A 16,422-nucleotide genomic window follows, 5' to 3' on the forward strand; every position below is an offset into this window, starting at 1 on the left:
CAGGAAGAGGCTGAAACACCAATTACTTCCTAGGTCCCACATACAACGAGGAGAACTTCCACATGTAGATGACTGCATCACAATACAGCAATATAAAACCATAATCCAAGCACACAGGCCCATAAAAAATTGTCAATGTAAGCATGACTGATAACTGATCGAGTGACCCATAATATTCATTTGTCATACATTATTTAGTTGTATTGAAGATTTGTTGCTTACTATTGCTTGTTAGTAATTAATTCTCTAAGCAGGCACCAAATGTTTAATAACTTATTTGGGAAATACCCTTAAAAATGAGAAAATTTTATTAGTTCAGTTCCCAATAATTTGGGAAAAGACTATATTGTTTGATTCTAAGTAGCAGAAAAATTCAGAATACTAGTTTCCAGTAAGAGGATAAAGTGAGACTCAATGATTCAGAGCTACGTTATAGGAAATTTGGGAGGCACTCTTTCAGACACCAAAGTCAGGTCGTTAGTGCAGCAAGAGATTTAACTAGCAGCCGTGGCTATCCAGAAAGCAGCAAGGAAACAGGAAGTAAACAAAACATTTGCTTAACAACCAAACAGAGAATCCAAAATCCATGTATTTTATTTATAGAGGAAGTTCCTGAAGTCTTTCATCCAAGACTTTTAATCTTATGCATAATTTTAACAAACAGAGAACCTGAATCCTCACTCCTAGTATATTAGCCTTAAAAAATGGAGGTGGGTGATGGAGGTGGAAGTGAGATGTTACATTATGGTTCACGGACAGCATAAGAAATTAAGTGATAGCCTAAATATAAAGAGAATAGAGAAAAAACATATAAAGCAAACACAGGAATACAAAAAGCGACAGCAGTCCAAGGCATTTAGCTGGAGAATAAACAGCTGCACACACCCATAGCAGCCCTGAAAACATCACCAAATCAGAGCATTATATAAGATTAATATTATCAATGACAGACCCAAGTCATCCAGAAAATGTTAACTTACGTTCAATGAACTCTTTTTTTAGAAGGCAGGAAAGCATGTAATACATTTTGGAAAAACCCATCAAAATAGTTAAAGCAACAAACATGGATGCTTAAAATTGTAGTCTTTAGTAAACTTCATATAATAGAGTTCACTCCTCCACTGTCATTCCAACATGTTAAATTTCTTAACGCCTAAAAACAATGTAACTTCTAATGTGTCTATTTTATACCTAGAGCAGCCTAATCATTTTATGCTCATAAGATTACTGGATAGAACTGTGGGTCTATGAACTCCCTAAAATTACGTAAAAAGTTTTGTGTCTAGTTTGTATGTGCATTTTTCTGGAGGGAAGGGTCCAAAGCTATCATCTGATTCTTAGAGTCTAAAACCAAAAAAGACTTTATAATACTGGCTTGGATTAGAAAATACTTTGAATGAAAGAGAGAGAGAGAAAAAACAAAAAGCTAATTTACTCATGGAGAATGACTCACCTTAAATTTTATTTCAATGTACCGTTCCTGGAAACATAATTGGCACATTGTGACAACTATTTTAAGAATGCTACTATGTATGTGAGAACATACACTATAACTTCTAAATCCCTTGAAGTATGCTCAGCATAAGGAAATGCTGTCTGGAAGGGCAAGTATGTAGCCTATTGATCTTCAGTCATATTTATGTGCCATAAAAATTATCTGGATGCCTAAACATACAATGCACTTGGTTTCTTATGTCTTACTAATATATTTGAACATATATAGTCTTCTGGCTAGGCCATTCAAAAAAATTATGAAACAAAACATTTTACTTATCACTCTATACTTCAAACAGTCTACTTGGCACTCTACATTCTCTTAAAAGTAACCTATGTTTGGTATTTATCATTTCAGAACTTAAGGCAGAAGCTCTCTTATTTTACCTAACAGATTTGATAGACTGACTAAGACTCCCCATTTCCTCTGTAAAACATACTAAATGATGTTCATGGGATGCTAAATGCTAGACAATTATCTATTAATCCTGTATCCTTCTGTTCCATTAGTTCAGCTTTTTTGTTTACCAAGTCTGTTTGGTTTGTTCCCAAACCTATTTATGCCATTTTCCATGTCATAATTATAATTTACTAAAATATATTTAAAGTGTCTGTCCCCTAGTAACAGATTTACTATTTATTTGAAAATTAGGCAAGTGCTTTGAAAAGCTTTAAAAAAGGAAACCTACACAAATAAGGTTGATTTATATAAGGTTGAGACAGCTGTAAAAGATTAGGATGACTATCCTGAAAATCTAAAAGAACTTACATGCATATATGCATAACCTATGTACACAGACAGTAGTGTGGTGAAATCCTGAGAGGGGAATGTGATGCGAGCGGGAAGGTCAATGAGGAAAAAAGAGGGGACATATGTAATACTTTCAACAATAAATTAAAAAAAAAAAAAAGTATTCTGTACATGGATTATTTTTCAAGCATTTAAGTTCTAGCTCCAGTTTGGAGAAATCAAACTGAAAACTGATGCATTAGACGTATATTTGCACAAGAAAGACAAAGGGGAAATTCAATCTATAGAACCATATTTTTTAAAAAAAAGATCTTTAAATCAGTCTAGAATGAATCTGGTATAACTGTGAGAATTTTTGATTGACATTAATGAGCAAACCACTAAAATAGTCTCATTTATTAGATACTGATTCTTACCAATTTGGTTCTGAGAGTTAAAAGAAACTTCCAAGTTCTAAGAGGTCTTAATGTTATTTCTTATTAATTATAACAGCAGGGATTATTTATTTATTTATTTATTTATTTATTTATTTATTTATTTATATTTATTTATTTTTTTACAAACCCTTGTGTCGAGGGCTGACTTTCAATAGATTGCAGCGAGGGAGCTGCTCTGCTACGTACGAAACCTCGACCCAGAAGCAGGTCGTCTACGAATGGTTTAGCGCCAGGTTCCCCAGGAAAGTGCGTTGCGTGAAGGGCGTGGGGGCGGCCCCCTTTCCGGCTGCACCCCGTTTCCCAGGACGAAGGGCTCTCAGCAGCGATTTTTTAAAAAACGGAGCATGTGAGAGAAAAATATAATTTACATGGTGTCGTCAAATATTTACTGCATTCTTAGTATGTGTGTAGTATTAGTGAAAAGGTTCACTAGAGTCACATTACGCAGCAAAAAGAAACTTTTACTAAGAACCAGGAAAAGACCCCACAATAAAGCATAAACAAAACTACCTGGCTGTTTGTGGTAGGTGAGCTCTCTGCTTGTTAAGCAGAACCACCGTTTCTTGAAATTCTTTTTTCCAATCCGAGTTCTTCCCTGAGCTCTTTTATACATCTCACTGCCAAAACAACAGATGTTAACATTTAGTTACAAATATTAAAAAGTTAATCCAAAACAAAAAAAACCTGTCTTTTCATTTTATACAGTATTTATAACTGTGCCATCCAGAACTAAAAGGGCCAAATGAGTGATTTCCCCCCTTAACTTTCAATGATATTAATACTTTAAGACTGAATAGTACTGTTACTTTTCCAAAATAGTAACTCTAATTTGCTTAATACCCACTATCTTATTATATTTGCAAAACAATTCTAGGACTGTACAGACAAGGAGTTATGCCCATCTGACAAAGTTTTCAGGACAGGGGGTGACTTACCTGATGGATGCTACTTAGGCAGTTGTAGCACAGAACCCAGCTCCCTTCCCCCGATTTCCTCACTCCCAGACCCATGCCTTTTGTACTTAATTAACGTCTACACTAAAATGTGACTTTAATGTCTAATTTCATTGAATTACCCTTCTTTCAGGTGCACAGGCTCACTCGTACCACTGGACTCTTTAGTTTCAGTAGATGAAATTTCATCCAAGAACTAAATGGGCAAATAGGCAAATATTACACTTAGTGATATGATTCATCATAAATTCAGCTTATTTCAAGTGTCACTCATAATATTGTAAAGTTCTTCAATATTAAGAAATAAACATAATTGTAATTTATAAAGCAAAACACATATGTACAATAATTGTAGAGTAATTAATAAATGATAGATATTCTAAAAAGGTTAATCTTAAGTTATTTAAAAACCAGAATAAGCCCTAGCTAGTTTGGCTCAGTGGATAGAGAGCTGGCCTGTGGACTGAAGAGTCCCAGGTCCAATTCTGGCCAAGGGCTGTACTTCAGTTACAGGCTCCTCCCCGGCCTGGGCCCTGGTCAGGGCATGTGCAGGAGGCAACCAATCAGTATGTTTCTCTCACATCTATGTTTCTGTCTTTCCCTCTCTCTTCTACTCTCCCTAAAAATCAATGGAAAAATACCTTTGCGTGAGAATTTAAAAATAAAAAAATTTAAATAAATAAAAACCAGAATGTTTTTTCTCCTAAAACTGGCTGCGAATTACCCGCCAGAATCCACATTCTTCAGTGGGATGTTTATTGCTAGTTTGCTAGAAGGAAATCTTGGCAAGTGAAAGAATGAGAGCAGAGTTTCTCCTGCATTACACATGTGTGGGTGATACAGAGGCATATCTAAGGGAACTAAAGAAGTGTCCTATCACATCTTTAGTTCTCATTTAAACCACCTGCTAATGGAGTGTAACAGACTTATCTAAAGGTTTCATTTCTTAATTTTGACTGAAGGCACTGACTTATTTGAAAAATATTTATAATTACATTTATTTGTTATATATATATAAGGAACTATGGAGTAAATAGTTAGACAAAGTGAAAGGAAACACAATAATTAAGATGGACTATAGATTCCAGTGTGCTCAGGGCTATCCTTGTCTATAACTGTGGTCCCAACATAGTCAAATAGGATTCCTTTTACTCTTGAAAGTGTCCAGGTTTGGACATGAAATTATATGGTCATTTGTTTACAGACCTATCCAGGTTCACTTCCTAAACTCTGTGAGACTAGCATAGGATTCAGCGTTATAACCTATTCTCTTCTGGAGGAGTGGCCAATATCACTAGTGAAAATAGTTCAAGTGAGAAGTTTGGGTTTATAAGCTTTTTCCCCTTATAGCACTGCACATATCCAGACTTAGCTAGTGAATAATAAAGAAAACTCCTATGTCAGGGCAAAATGGTCTATGCTAGCTTAGGAGCCTAGAACCAAATCTGTGGCAGGAGACATATAGCCTACGAGAATGTGAGTGGGTGACTCAGGGCAGGTGAGGAACAGACTAGACACCTAGCACCCTTACATACTTTCTCCACTGACCGACCTTATAAACTCAAAACATTCTGATTATACCAGGGAAAATAAAATCAGATGCTGCTATGGCCTAGGTCATAAAAAATTGAAAAACAACTGTAAAACAAACAAAACAGTAGATCATAATCTTGCCAACCAAAGTTTGCCTATACTGTCCCACAATGTCCCATAAATAAAAGGGCAGCTTTTTCTCGGCCTATTCTTTTGAAATACTTTCTCCTCAAAAGCCTTCAATGGTTGCTTAAAATAATTTTGGCTGAGCTCCCAGGTTCCAACAGGCTTTAGTTTTTTTAAATTATCATTTTCATTTACTGAGTCCCGTATGAATTTAGAAAGTACAAAAAAATTCTACAAAATATTCTTTTGGCAATCAGCTGTGAATCATGCTGCAGAAATTGAATGAAATCTTTAAAATTTGCCATTGCTAATTTGAATTCACTAGGTTATAACTGAGGCAAGTTTAGATATATACTTCGAAACAACTTTCTTAACCAATTTTTAGGGTATTATAATAATGTTAAATTTTGTTTAGAATGATTTAAAATTAAAGACTTGAGAAATTTTAGATCCTTTCAAAACATTTTCAGCCCTAACCAGTTTGGCCTACGAACTCAAGAGTCCCAGGTTCAATTCCGGTCAAGGGCATGTACCTCGGTTGCTGGCACATCCTCAATAGGGGGTGTGCAGGAGGCAGCTGATCGATGATTTTCTCTCATCGATGTTTTTAACTCTCTATCACTCTCCCTTCCTCTCTGTAAAAAAATCAATAAAAAATATATTTAAAAAAAAAATTTTTCAGTTTCTAAGATAAGAATTTTTGTATATTGCTATCATAAGCCTATACTGTTTATAAAATGTCCAATAATTCAAATGTTTTTTACTACTATATATCAGACACATACTAAGTCTTTATCCCTATACCAGAGGTTCTCAATCAGAGGCAATTTTTGTCCTTAAGGGGTCATTAGGTTGTTTAAAGAAGTTTTTGGTTGTCAAATGAGAGGCATGTTACTGGTGTCTAATTGTGGAGGCCAGGGATGCTGCTAAACATCTTAAAATGTATAAGATAGCCCTTCACAATCTAAAATTACTGGTACTAAATTGCCAATAGTGCCACTGTTGAAAAGCCCTAAGTCTGGACACTTATAATTTGTGTTATTAAGACATTGACAATAGTAGCTATTGCCAAAACTCATTTAGGTGTTTTCAAAGCTAAAAAACCCATAATTTTGAATGGGAGGAGAAAGTGGGAAAAAAGACAGCCTTGTTATAGTTGATGGATAGTTTTACATTATTTTTTTAAACTAAAGATTAACTCTTGGGAATATTATGAAGTGTTATTTCCCAATGCTCTATGATAAGAAATGATATTTCCAGGGTAAAACAATCATACCTTTTTAACTGCTAGAATGTATCCTTCCTCTTGAAACATTTTGAAAAATTCACACATGAATGTCTCCTTGAAACTTGACTAAATAAAAAATACACACAAGATTTATATATATTAAGTAGAGAACTAAGAATATAGTGGACTATATTTTTAATAAAGCTGAGGATTAAGCCCTAAAAGGAGTCAATCATATATCTTAAGAGAGTTATAGGGCTTGGAGCTGAAGATGGCCTCAATAGCTGTTAGATGATTATGGTGCAGACGAATAAAAGGAGGCACTAGCATCTATTTACCAGACCCGCTCCCCTTCGTAGAGATATTAGTTAAAATTAATCTGTCTTTAACAGGTGACTAAGACACAGAAATCTATCTAAAAGCTACTGCATCTGTTCATACTATGCATTTTTGGTTTTGCTCTGCTTTTAATTTAGAAGGGAATGAGTTAAGAGAGGAGGAATCACAGGGTAGAACTACATTTAGAAGTATGAATACAAAGCAAGAGATGGAAAGACTTACCTTGCTTTTGGACAAACTCCCCCAGCTTCCCAAAGTCTGAATGGTTTTTGAGATGAGAGTTAATGTTCTAATTGTCGGTGCATCCTAGAGAATGTAAAAAAGGCATAAAACTCCCGTTAAGTTTTAAAAAAACAGAATTTGTATAAAAAGTAGAATAGAGTGAATGGGCTACATTGCTCTACAAACAATGACTCAAAAATGCTCATCCAATGCAATGCAATTAGAATCTTGCTAAGGATGGGCACAATTCATTGGACTAAGGAATAAAGAGACTAAAGAAGCCACATATAATTGACAATTCCTCCAAAAGTAATTATATTTATGATGTGTCACTTTTGAAAGCTATAATTTAATCAATATTACATATATGTTGTTTTGTATAGTATGACAGCTTGAATTATCTAATGAATTGTATTCACTTTTGAAATGTCAATAGCATCTACTTTTTTCTACTTTATAACTTAAAATGTAGTTCCCAATCCACTTCTAAGCACATTCAATAATTTATATGGTTGCATAAGCAATCAAGACTTTCCACCTGGAAGCAAAGACCTAAATTCAAATTAGGCAATGAGAAGTTACCTACTTCATATCAGAGGGTAACAATTAGGGTCTATTATCCAAGGTGGAAAGAGTGGCCTACTGGGTCAATGTTAATATAACCCATGTTTTAAAATAAGTGTTTTTTAGAAATTATTCATTCATTATACATATGTGTACATGCCTGAGTGCCTGTGGTTTAGCAGCAGTCCTAGCTCACTTTTGATGTATTTCTTAGTAAAACTACACTTACCTATTTATTCTTTAATCTTCTGCAATCTGATTTTCTTCTTCTCTTTTACTATACTAAAACTGGCTTCCCAAAATCCAATGAACTTTCATTAGTTTTCCTCCCCAACTACTCTATAAATTTCAGCACTGGTCTCGACAAGGTCATCACCCCAGGTTCCTGAGGTCATCCCTTGCTCTCAATTTGTATAGTATGAATTGTCTATACTTCTTACCTGGTGCTAATCAGGTATTAGTTTTAGATTTATATATGTAGCTTTAGATTACGTACTTTATGTATTTGCCCCATTTACCCAATTAGAATGAAAGCTTCTCAAAAAGAAGGGAAAAGGTTATACTTAAAAGTAAACAATATTTGCCAGCATGAAGCAAACATCCTGGCATATGAAAAGTGATCTAAAATAACAAGAGTTTATGCTCGGAAGGACTTTATTGCAACATCTGTTACAGGAATATGCAAACTAGAGTCTGAATATAAGGCAGGGTCACAAGCTCAGGGGTAGGAGTTCCATTTATGTCCAGAGCACTGCTGCGAAGCTTTTGCTTCACGAGTTCAGTACAGCTTCAGCGACAGAGTCACAGACAGAACAGCATGTGGACGAACGGACACTGGCCCTCTCACTGCTGCAGCTACTCACAGACCGTCTGTTCTTTGACAAGAAAGGAATGTTGCTGCCAAGACAGCATTGTCCATTCAGTTCTCAAAGTTAAATGAGCAGCCAATGTCCAGAGGAGTAACCCTCAGAGCCCAGTTTAACTGCCAAAACCACAGTCCTCTATGCACTGTATCAGTCAGTGAGTTTCTTAAGGGTAGGGAGGTCCTTCCCATCATGGCCTCATGGCCAGTGCTGAGCAGTGTTTGATGCAGTATAGTTGTTCCAACATCTAACTGCCTAAGAGGGGTAAGCTCGCACACTGGGAAGACTGACTGAGTCAGAATTTGATTTAATTCCATTCCAACTGAGTGAGATCAAATAATAATTTATTAGTTGTTTGACCTTGGAGATGTTACTGAATTGTGATTTGCTTATCCGCAAATGGGGATGATAATAGAATTTACCTCACAGGGTTATTGGGAGGACTAAGTTAAAATATATAAAATACCCAGGACAAAGCCTAGTACAAAGTAAGAACGAAATAAATTTTGGCTATTATTACTTGTTATACATATCAACTACAAAAGCAATCAGGTAAGATTATAAAATATTTGGGAAATAAAAGGTTAAAGAATTAGCAGAAATACACTGTATGAGAATGAAACACAAACAGGAAAAATAAGGAGTTTTAAAGCATTCAGAGATGTACATCTATGTGGTGCAGACTCCTATTTAAGTAATTAAATAGAACTTCACAACAAAAAGATTATATGCTTTAAAAGAGTTTTAAATTCATAATTACAATAGCATCTCAGGTGAATAAAAAGCAAAAATATGGAGATATAAAAAAAAATTATGTTCCAATAAAAGTTTCTAAACATTTTAGAAATGATGCTCTATAAACTTCTGTAAGATTTAGCTGAAACTGGTTTGGCTCAATGGATAGAGCGTCGGCTTGGGGACTGAAAGGTCCCAGGTTCAATTCCGGTCAAGGGCATGTACCTTGGTTGCGGGCATATCCCCAGTGGGGGGTGTGCAGGAGGCAGCTGATCGATGTCTTTCTCTCATCGATGTTTCTAACTCTCTTATCTCTCTCTCTTCTTCTCTGTACAAAATCAATTAAAAAAATATTTTAAAAAAAGTAAATGGAAAGACTGTACCTACAAAATAAAATATCTGAAATTTACACAATCACTGGATGGATTAAAAAAAGAATGCCAATGACATAAGAAAGAGTAAGTGAACTTGAGGGGGAAAAAAAAAACAAAAAAAACTTCTGTAAGATTTAAAAATATCTGCAGTTAAACTAAACATTTAACTAATTTAAAAAACTATCCTTGTATTATGGAAATTTACAAAAATACACAACAGCAGATGGAAAATGTAATGAATCTTCTTTTTATCCATCACCAAGCTTCTGTAATTATCAATATTTTATTACTCTGTGTAATATGTTTTAATAGCAATAACAAAAATAGAATTTTCAGCCTTCTCTAAAAGACTAAAATGGTCAAGAAAAATGCCCAGTGAATTTAAGTATAAGAAAACATAGCTAAGTGAAAGTGGCCTATTTTACCTTTTCTTCATTTTAATAAAAATAAATAAAAATGGAATAAAGCTTTGAGAAGAGCAACACTTACTGGATGGTGAGGTCGCAAATGAAAAGTATGAGGTGATACTACGGCTACAGCAAAGAAACGAAGAAATACAAAGCTGCTCACTGCAGAATACTGAACATGAGGGTCATCTGCAGGGAAAAAATGGTGAAATGTCATGCACAAAAACACCGAATTAAAAAACAAAGATGACAAAGTAAAAAATATTGAGAAAACATGTAAACTAAATAGAAAATCAATATAATTTGCCTAGTCAGGACTGAATTGATGAAATGATAGTGATGATTATGACTAAATTAAAAAAAAAATCCTATGACTAAAAAAAGAAATCTATAAGCACTAATATAATGAAAGGCAAAGCCGCTAGATTTTGAGAAATATTTTAATTTGGAAACACTTCTTTCCTCAATCTGCAAGAAGAGTCTCCTGAAATTACAACAAAAATAAAAGTAGTATCTAGCACTACCTAGTGGCAATACTGAATCCCTGATAGGAGATTCTCAGTTTTAGTTATTGTTTTAATTTTCCCCTAAAAAATCTAGATAATATCAAAGACTCTGCCATTAAAACAATTAGGCTAAAATCTTTAATTTAAAAAAAAAACTATCTATATTCCATACAAAACCACAAATGAAACGGAGACAACTTGGGTTTGATCATTAACCTCCAGCTTTCGTGTAAGACTGAAGTCTATACTTAACCCAACAATCAGATGGGAAAGAAGCAGGTGGGGAGAGCAAGAATGTCTGGATTTGGTTTGAGTTTTAATTCTTCTAAGTCACACAAAAGGCAGTCATGGACAAGCCATTTATTTGTAATTCTTCAATACTACCTGCTCCCCACTCATTGCTTCCCTCCTTCCCAACCAATCTTCTTCCCAGAGTGATAAGGACAAACGAAAAACTATAAAAATACTTGGTAATAAAAATATCATTACTGTAATCAACTAAAGATATGAAAACATTAATATTTAAGTCAACAACAAGTCAGTCAAGGAGATACTTTTGCACTTATGAAAAATAAAAAAAATATGTTTTAGATTATTTACATAAATAAGAATTAAACGGATAGCCGAAACCGGTTTGGCTCAGTGGATAGAGCGTCGGCCTGTGGATTGAAAGGTCACAGGTTTGATTCCGGTCAAGGGCATGTACTTTGGTTGCGGGCACATTCCCAGTAGGGGGTGTGCAAGAGGCAGCTGATCGATGATTCTCTCTTATCGATGTTTCTAACTCTCTATCCCTCTCTCTTCCTTTCTGTAAAAAATCAATAAAATATATTTTTTTAAAAAGAATTAAACAGATAAAGCATATTTTAGGCCAAGAGCACTGGGTAGAGTACTGTGACTACTGCACACTTTGGAATAGACTAGACCCAGGTTTGAGAACCTGCTTGCCCACTGGCTATGTCATGGATCTTGTGTAATTTACTTAAACTTCTCTATATCTACCTAAGAGGACAATACCTGCCTCATGTGGTACTATGTAGATGATAGTAGGAGATAATACAGGCTAGCATGTGTCTGTTCAGTCATGAAGCATTCAATGTGGTTACCATGATAATAACTCCAAATACCAAATACCAAAATGTAATTTCAGTCAGTATTTCATCTTTCCATATGTTAATGTTTCTGCTCCTCTTATTTTTGTTTCAAAGTACTAAGGAGAGGTTTAAGTGTTTACATCTTCACTATAATTAGTCAAGTCATCTAGGTCTTAATTTATCTACATGCTAGTTGGACAATTCAGCCCCACCACTTTAGCACTGGGTAACTTTAGTGGAAGATCAGGTAACTGCACATACATTGTACACATTCATACACTTAAAAGAATGTGATATGCCTTAGCTGGTATGGCTCAGTTGGTTGGTGCGTCGTCTGGTACACCGAAAGGTTTCAGGTTCAATCCCCAGTCAGGGCACACACAACTGATTAATGTTTCACTCTCAAACTGATGTCTCTCTCCCTCTCCCTCTCCCTTTCTCTCTTTCTAAAATCAATAAAAATAACAACATCTCTTCAGATGGTTATAGAAATAAACTTAAGGTTTCACACAGCTGGGTAAGACTGATAATTTAAGTAGTTGCCTTATCTCCTCCCTCTTTGCCCTATTCCAGGTAGATTGGGAAAGACAGCTACAGCAAGTTTACTTACTTATCAGATATGCATATAATTAGAATACTTCCAAGTATTGAAAGAGATAGCAACTCTTAATTTTATAAAATGTTCCCACTAAGCAAAGCCTTGACACTGCTGCTGTGTAAAATTAAAACACACCAGTTACTGACATATGTACCTCAAAATTCTATGTATATTACAACAGAGATTTTTTTAAAAAATTAAATGTATTTTATTGATTTTTTACAGAGAGGAAGAGAGAAGGATAGAGAGTTAGAAACATCGATGAGAGAGGAACACTGATCAGCTGCCTCTTGCACACCCCCTACTGGGGATGTGCCCGCAACCAAGGTACATGCAACCGAGGCTGCAACTAGATGTAGCCTTATTCCACTACTATTACTAGAGCCAAAAAAGATAATCAAGAACAAAAGCCCTTGACCAGAATCAAACCTGGGACCCTTGAGTCCACAGGCTGACGTTCTATCCACTGAACCAAACTGGCTTCGGCAACAGAGATGTTTTTAATGTCTAAAACCATTTCTGTAAAAACCCATCATCCCCAAAACCTATAATTCTCAAACTGTCAGATCTAGTTAGTTATATTGTACTAAAAATTTTCACTATCTGAATGTATGCAAGTAGAAAAGGGAGTTGGTACAAATAACAATGGTGTTTTATTTATTATATTTAACAATCTCATAAGCACCTGGTATAAAGGTTAATTTATAAAATGTTATAGTTCTAAATTTTGCCTTTCTTAAAAAGAATGCTGATTTCAATTTGTATAAAGTTGTCATTATATTAAAATAAAACAATATATGTTGTGAGATTATAAGAAAATTAAATCAGGTGTTTCATAAAAAACAAGAACTATTTTGAAAAACTAAATAAGACTGTACCGCTGAGACCGGTTTGGCTTAGTGGATAGAGCGTCGCTCTGTGGACTGAAAGGTCCCAGGTTCGATTCCGGTCAAGGGCATGTACATTGGTTGCGGGCACATCCCCGGCAGGGGATGTGCAGGAGGCAGCTGGTCGATGTTTCTCTCTCATCGATGTTTCTAGCTCTCTATCCCTCTCTCTTCCTCTCTGTGGAAAAATCAAAAAAATATATTTAAAAATAAATATAAAATAAGACTGTACCTATAAACCATAAACCATTTCACATAAACCAAACACAGTAAATCTACAAAAAATTAAATACTGAAAAAGAAAGGGCTTGTTTTAGTAATACAAGGCACTTACTAGGAAATCTTTGAGCAGCCATTTGCCGTAGAGAGTAAAAGATATCACACATTACAGTGGGGCAGCTCATACTTGATTGTATAATTGTACTGAATAACTTGTCTACATAGTAGCGCAGATTTTCCTGTAGGATTTAAAAAGGTAAACATTAAGATTTTGGCTTTTACACATCTTCAACAGACTTCATGGGGAAAAAAATGCAATGAAAACAAGCTCAATTAGGCAGTCACTAGCTAGTATTCTAGAGCTCTGCTTCCCTTCTCTAAACTCATTCAGTTAAAGGACAATTTACAGCTTGAATCCATTTAATATATTAGATTTGGACTAGGTAGACGTAAGTGATGTATGGATTAAACCGCACAAGAAGCAACAGAAAGTATAACGACCCCAGGGGAAATTAGGAAAACAACTCAGATATGCAGGCACACAGACACTGTGGCACTGTTATCTGCTGCAATGAAAACTTGTGACTCTTCCCAGAGGCAACTTTAAGTGTTGGCTGACCAAGTCATGTGCTATTTAGTTGATCAGTTTGAACCTAAAGGACCAATCAGAATGAGGCTGCAACTAGATGTAGCCTTATTCCACTACTATTACTAGAGCCAAAAAGAGATAATCAAGAACAAAAGCAAAGTGAAACTTGATGAAGAGATAACATTCTAAAAACTAGACATAGGAAATGCTGCAAATGGCTTAGGCATTATGTAAAGAATAAAAGGCACTATTCCCTCTACATAATATTACTATAACGTAAGTGGGAGATAGGTATACTTTTAAGGCCAATTTTAACGGAATTATGAAGAAAACAAGGGCTTACCTTATTATTTTCTACATTATCTCCCTCTTTCAATCTAATAGGGTCAATTTCACAAGATTTTGAGGATTCGCATATCTGAAGAATAAATTAATTTTTCATTTAATGCTTTTTAAAATATTTGGCAAAATGAAAATATTTTTCTAATAATACAAATTATAAAAATTAAAACTATAAACAAAGTTTAAAACCCCCATCCAGAGATAATATATACAATATTCCTGAAGAATTATATAGAAAAAAATTTTCATATATTTGAAACTCTAGCTAAACAGAAATCCAATAACAAAAAAAAACTAATTATGTAGATTATACTATAATGTGTCCTTTGGTAAAATTCCACTGATGAAACAGTAGATAACTGATATTACTTCTAAAGTGCTCAGCCTTATTCTTTCAGTAATACATGAATGGGCATATCATCCCCATCTATAGGTCACTAAACGAAACGTGCTATAAGGCCATGCAAACTCTTGTTATCCGAGTATGTTTATTCATTCCGTACCTCATCCAGAATAGGTTTTAATGTTACTTTCAGGTAGTGCCCTCCCACTATTTTCATCATCTCATCTAGACATCGGGTAGCCAAGGAATTTCCTCTGAAAATTGTGTTGGCATCTCTGAAATACAAGTAGAAATAAGGTGAGAATAAGTGTATTAAACAGTGGCTGTCAATAATATGAGATATCTGACTTGGTCATACATACAATCTTAGTAATTTTTACCATCCATTTAAAAGCTTGCTGCCCTTAGGATTTTTAAACTTATAAAAACTATTTAATGAAGATATAAGAAAACAATTTAAAAAAAAAAAGCATCAGATGGAGTAGCTCAGTTGGTTAAGTGTTGTTCTGTGCACTGAAAGGTTGCTGGTTTGATCCCTAGTCAGGGTGAGATACGGAGGGTAACAGATCAATATTTCTCTCACATTGATAGTTCATTCTCTCTCTCTCCCCCCTCCCTTTCTAAGGATATCCTCAAATGAGAATTAAAAAAAAAAAAGCAAACATATTTGTGTGTATAACAACACCGTAAGACTGGGACAGGAACAGGAAGCCACCAGATTGTGTTTTTTTTATATGTCACACCTGTGCACATAAGGATAATACATAATGGACAAGGAAAAAGAAACTTCTGACCTGGTATTTTGCAGCATGTGAATCATTATAATAAGAAGCAAAGACTAGAAATAGGAAATTTTGACACTGAGTTTAAACACACATACACACGCACACACACACACCTGTTATTAATTGTTAATTTTACTGTTGGTGGATACTGTTTGCTAACTTAAAGAATTCCCTTTTATTACATGCCAAGCAGTTCTTTATACTATGATACAGTAAAGCTGGTCAACACAAAAAAAGTAAGATTACAGAAACAGTTTGAAAAATTAAAGTTTAAATTTAATAACACACAATTAATACTTAATATAACTCTTACTGTGTATCCTTCAAGTCTAATTCAGCCACTGCAGTGGCAAAAGGAACAAGTTTATCATGGTGCAGCAACAGTCGTACAAGGGGCAAAACAGCATCATTTTTATCTCGACATATTTCACCCAAAATGTAAGCAGCTGAGGCAGATATTGGCTGGAATATAGAAAGGTAGAAAACAGCACAAAATCAAGAAAATGTAACTAAATCTTCAATCACTAGTCTATAAAAGTGATTCTAATATGTTCATCCTATCTAATAAAGAGGCAATATGCAAATTGACCATCACTCCAACAAAATGGCCAAAGATGACTCCCCCAAGTGGACACAAGATGGCCGCCACAATGTGGCCTGCAGGGAAGGACCTTTCAGGGGGGACCCAGGCCTGCAGGGGAGGGCAGTTGGGGGTGATCAGGCCGGCAGAGGAAGGCAGTTGGGGGAACCAGACTTTCAGGGGAGGACATTTGGGGGGAGACCAGGCCTGCAGGTGAGGGCAGTTGGGGGCAACCAGGCCTGCAGGAGAGAGCAGTTAGGGGAGACCGGGCCAGCAGGGAAGGGCAGTTAGGAGCCACCAGGCTGGCAGGGGAGCAGTTAGGCATCGATCAGGTTGGCAGGGCAGTGGTTAGGGCAGTGGTTGGCAAATCGCGAGCACATGCAATTCTTTGGCCTCACGTGTGGATCTTCCACAAAATACCATGTGCAGGTGCACACATAGCAGTAAGCAGAT

The 16,422-nt window shown here is 35.5% G+C and overlaps 1 protein-coding gene across 2 annotated transcripts in view; it reads right to left on the reverse strand.

Moving 5' to 3' along the window:
• RASA2 (RAS p21 protein activator 2) overlaps nt 1–16,422 on the reverse strand; it is a 113,052-nt gene that overhangs the window by 13,930 nt on the left and 82,700 nt on the right. For both annotated transcript variants that reach the window (XM_084902718.1, XM_084902719.1), the window contains exons 11-19: nt 15,703–15,851; nt 14,765–14,879; nt 14,263–14,337; nt 13,446–13,569; nt 10,109–10,215; nt 7,084–7,167; nt 6,571–6,648; nt 3,758–3,831; nt 3,193–3,299 (exon numbers count right to left, since the gene is read on the reverse strand). In XM_084902718.1, coding sequence (XP_084758844.1) covers nt 3,193–3,299; nt 3,758–3,831; nt 6,571–6,648; nt 7,084–7,167; nt 10,109–10,215; nt 13,446–13,569; nt 14,263–14,337; nt 14,765–14,879; nt 15,703–15,851 — 913 coding nt within the window. The remainder of the gene's footprint in view (nt 1–3,192; nt 3,300–3,757; nt 3,832–6,570; nt 6,649–7,083; nt 7,168–10,108; nt 10,216–13,445; nt 13,570–14,262; nt 14,338–14,764; nt 14,880–15,702; nt 15,852–16,422) is intronic.

The sequence above is a fragment of the Pipistrellus hanaki genome, assembly GCF_964339955.1.
Source record: "Pipistrellus hanaki genome assembly, chromosome: 13".
NCBI lineage: Eukaryota > Metazoa > Chordata > Mammalia > Chiroptera > Vespertilionidae > Pipistrellus > Pipistrellus hanaki.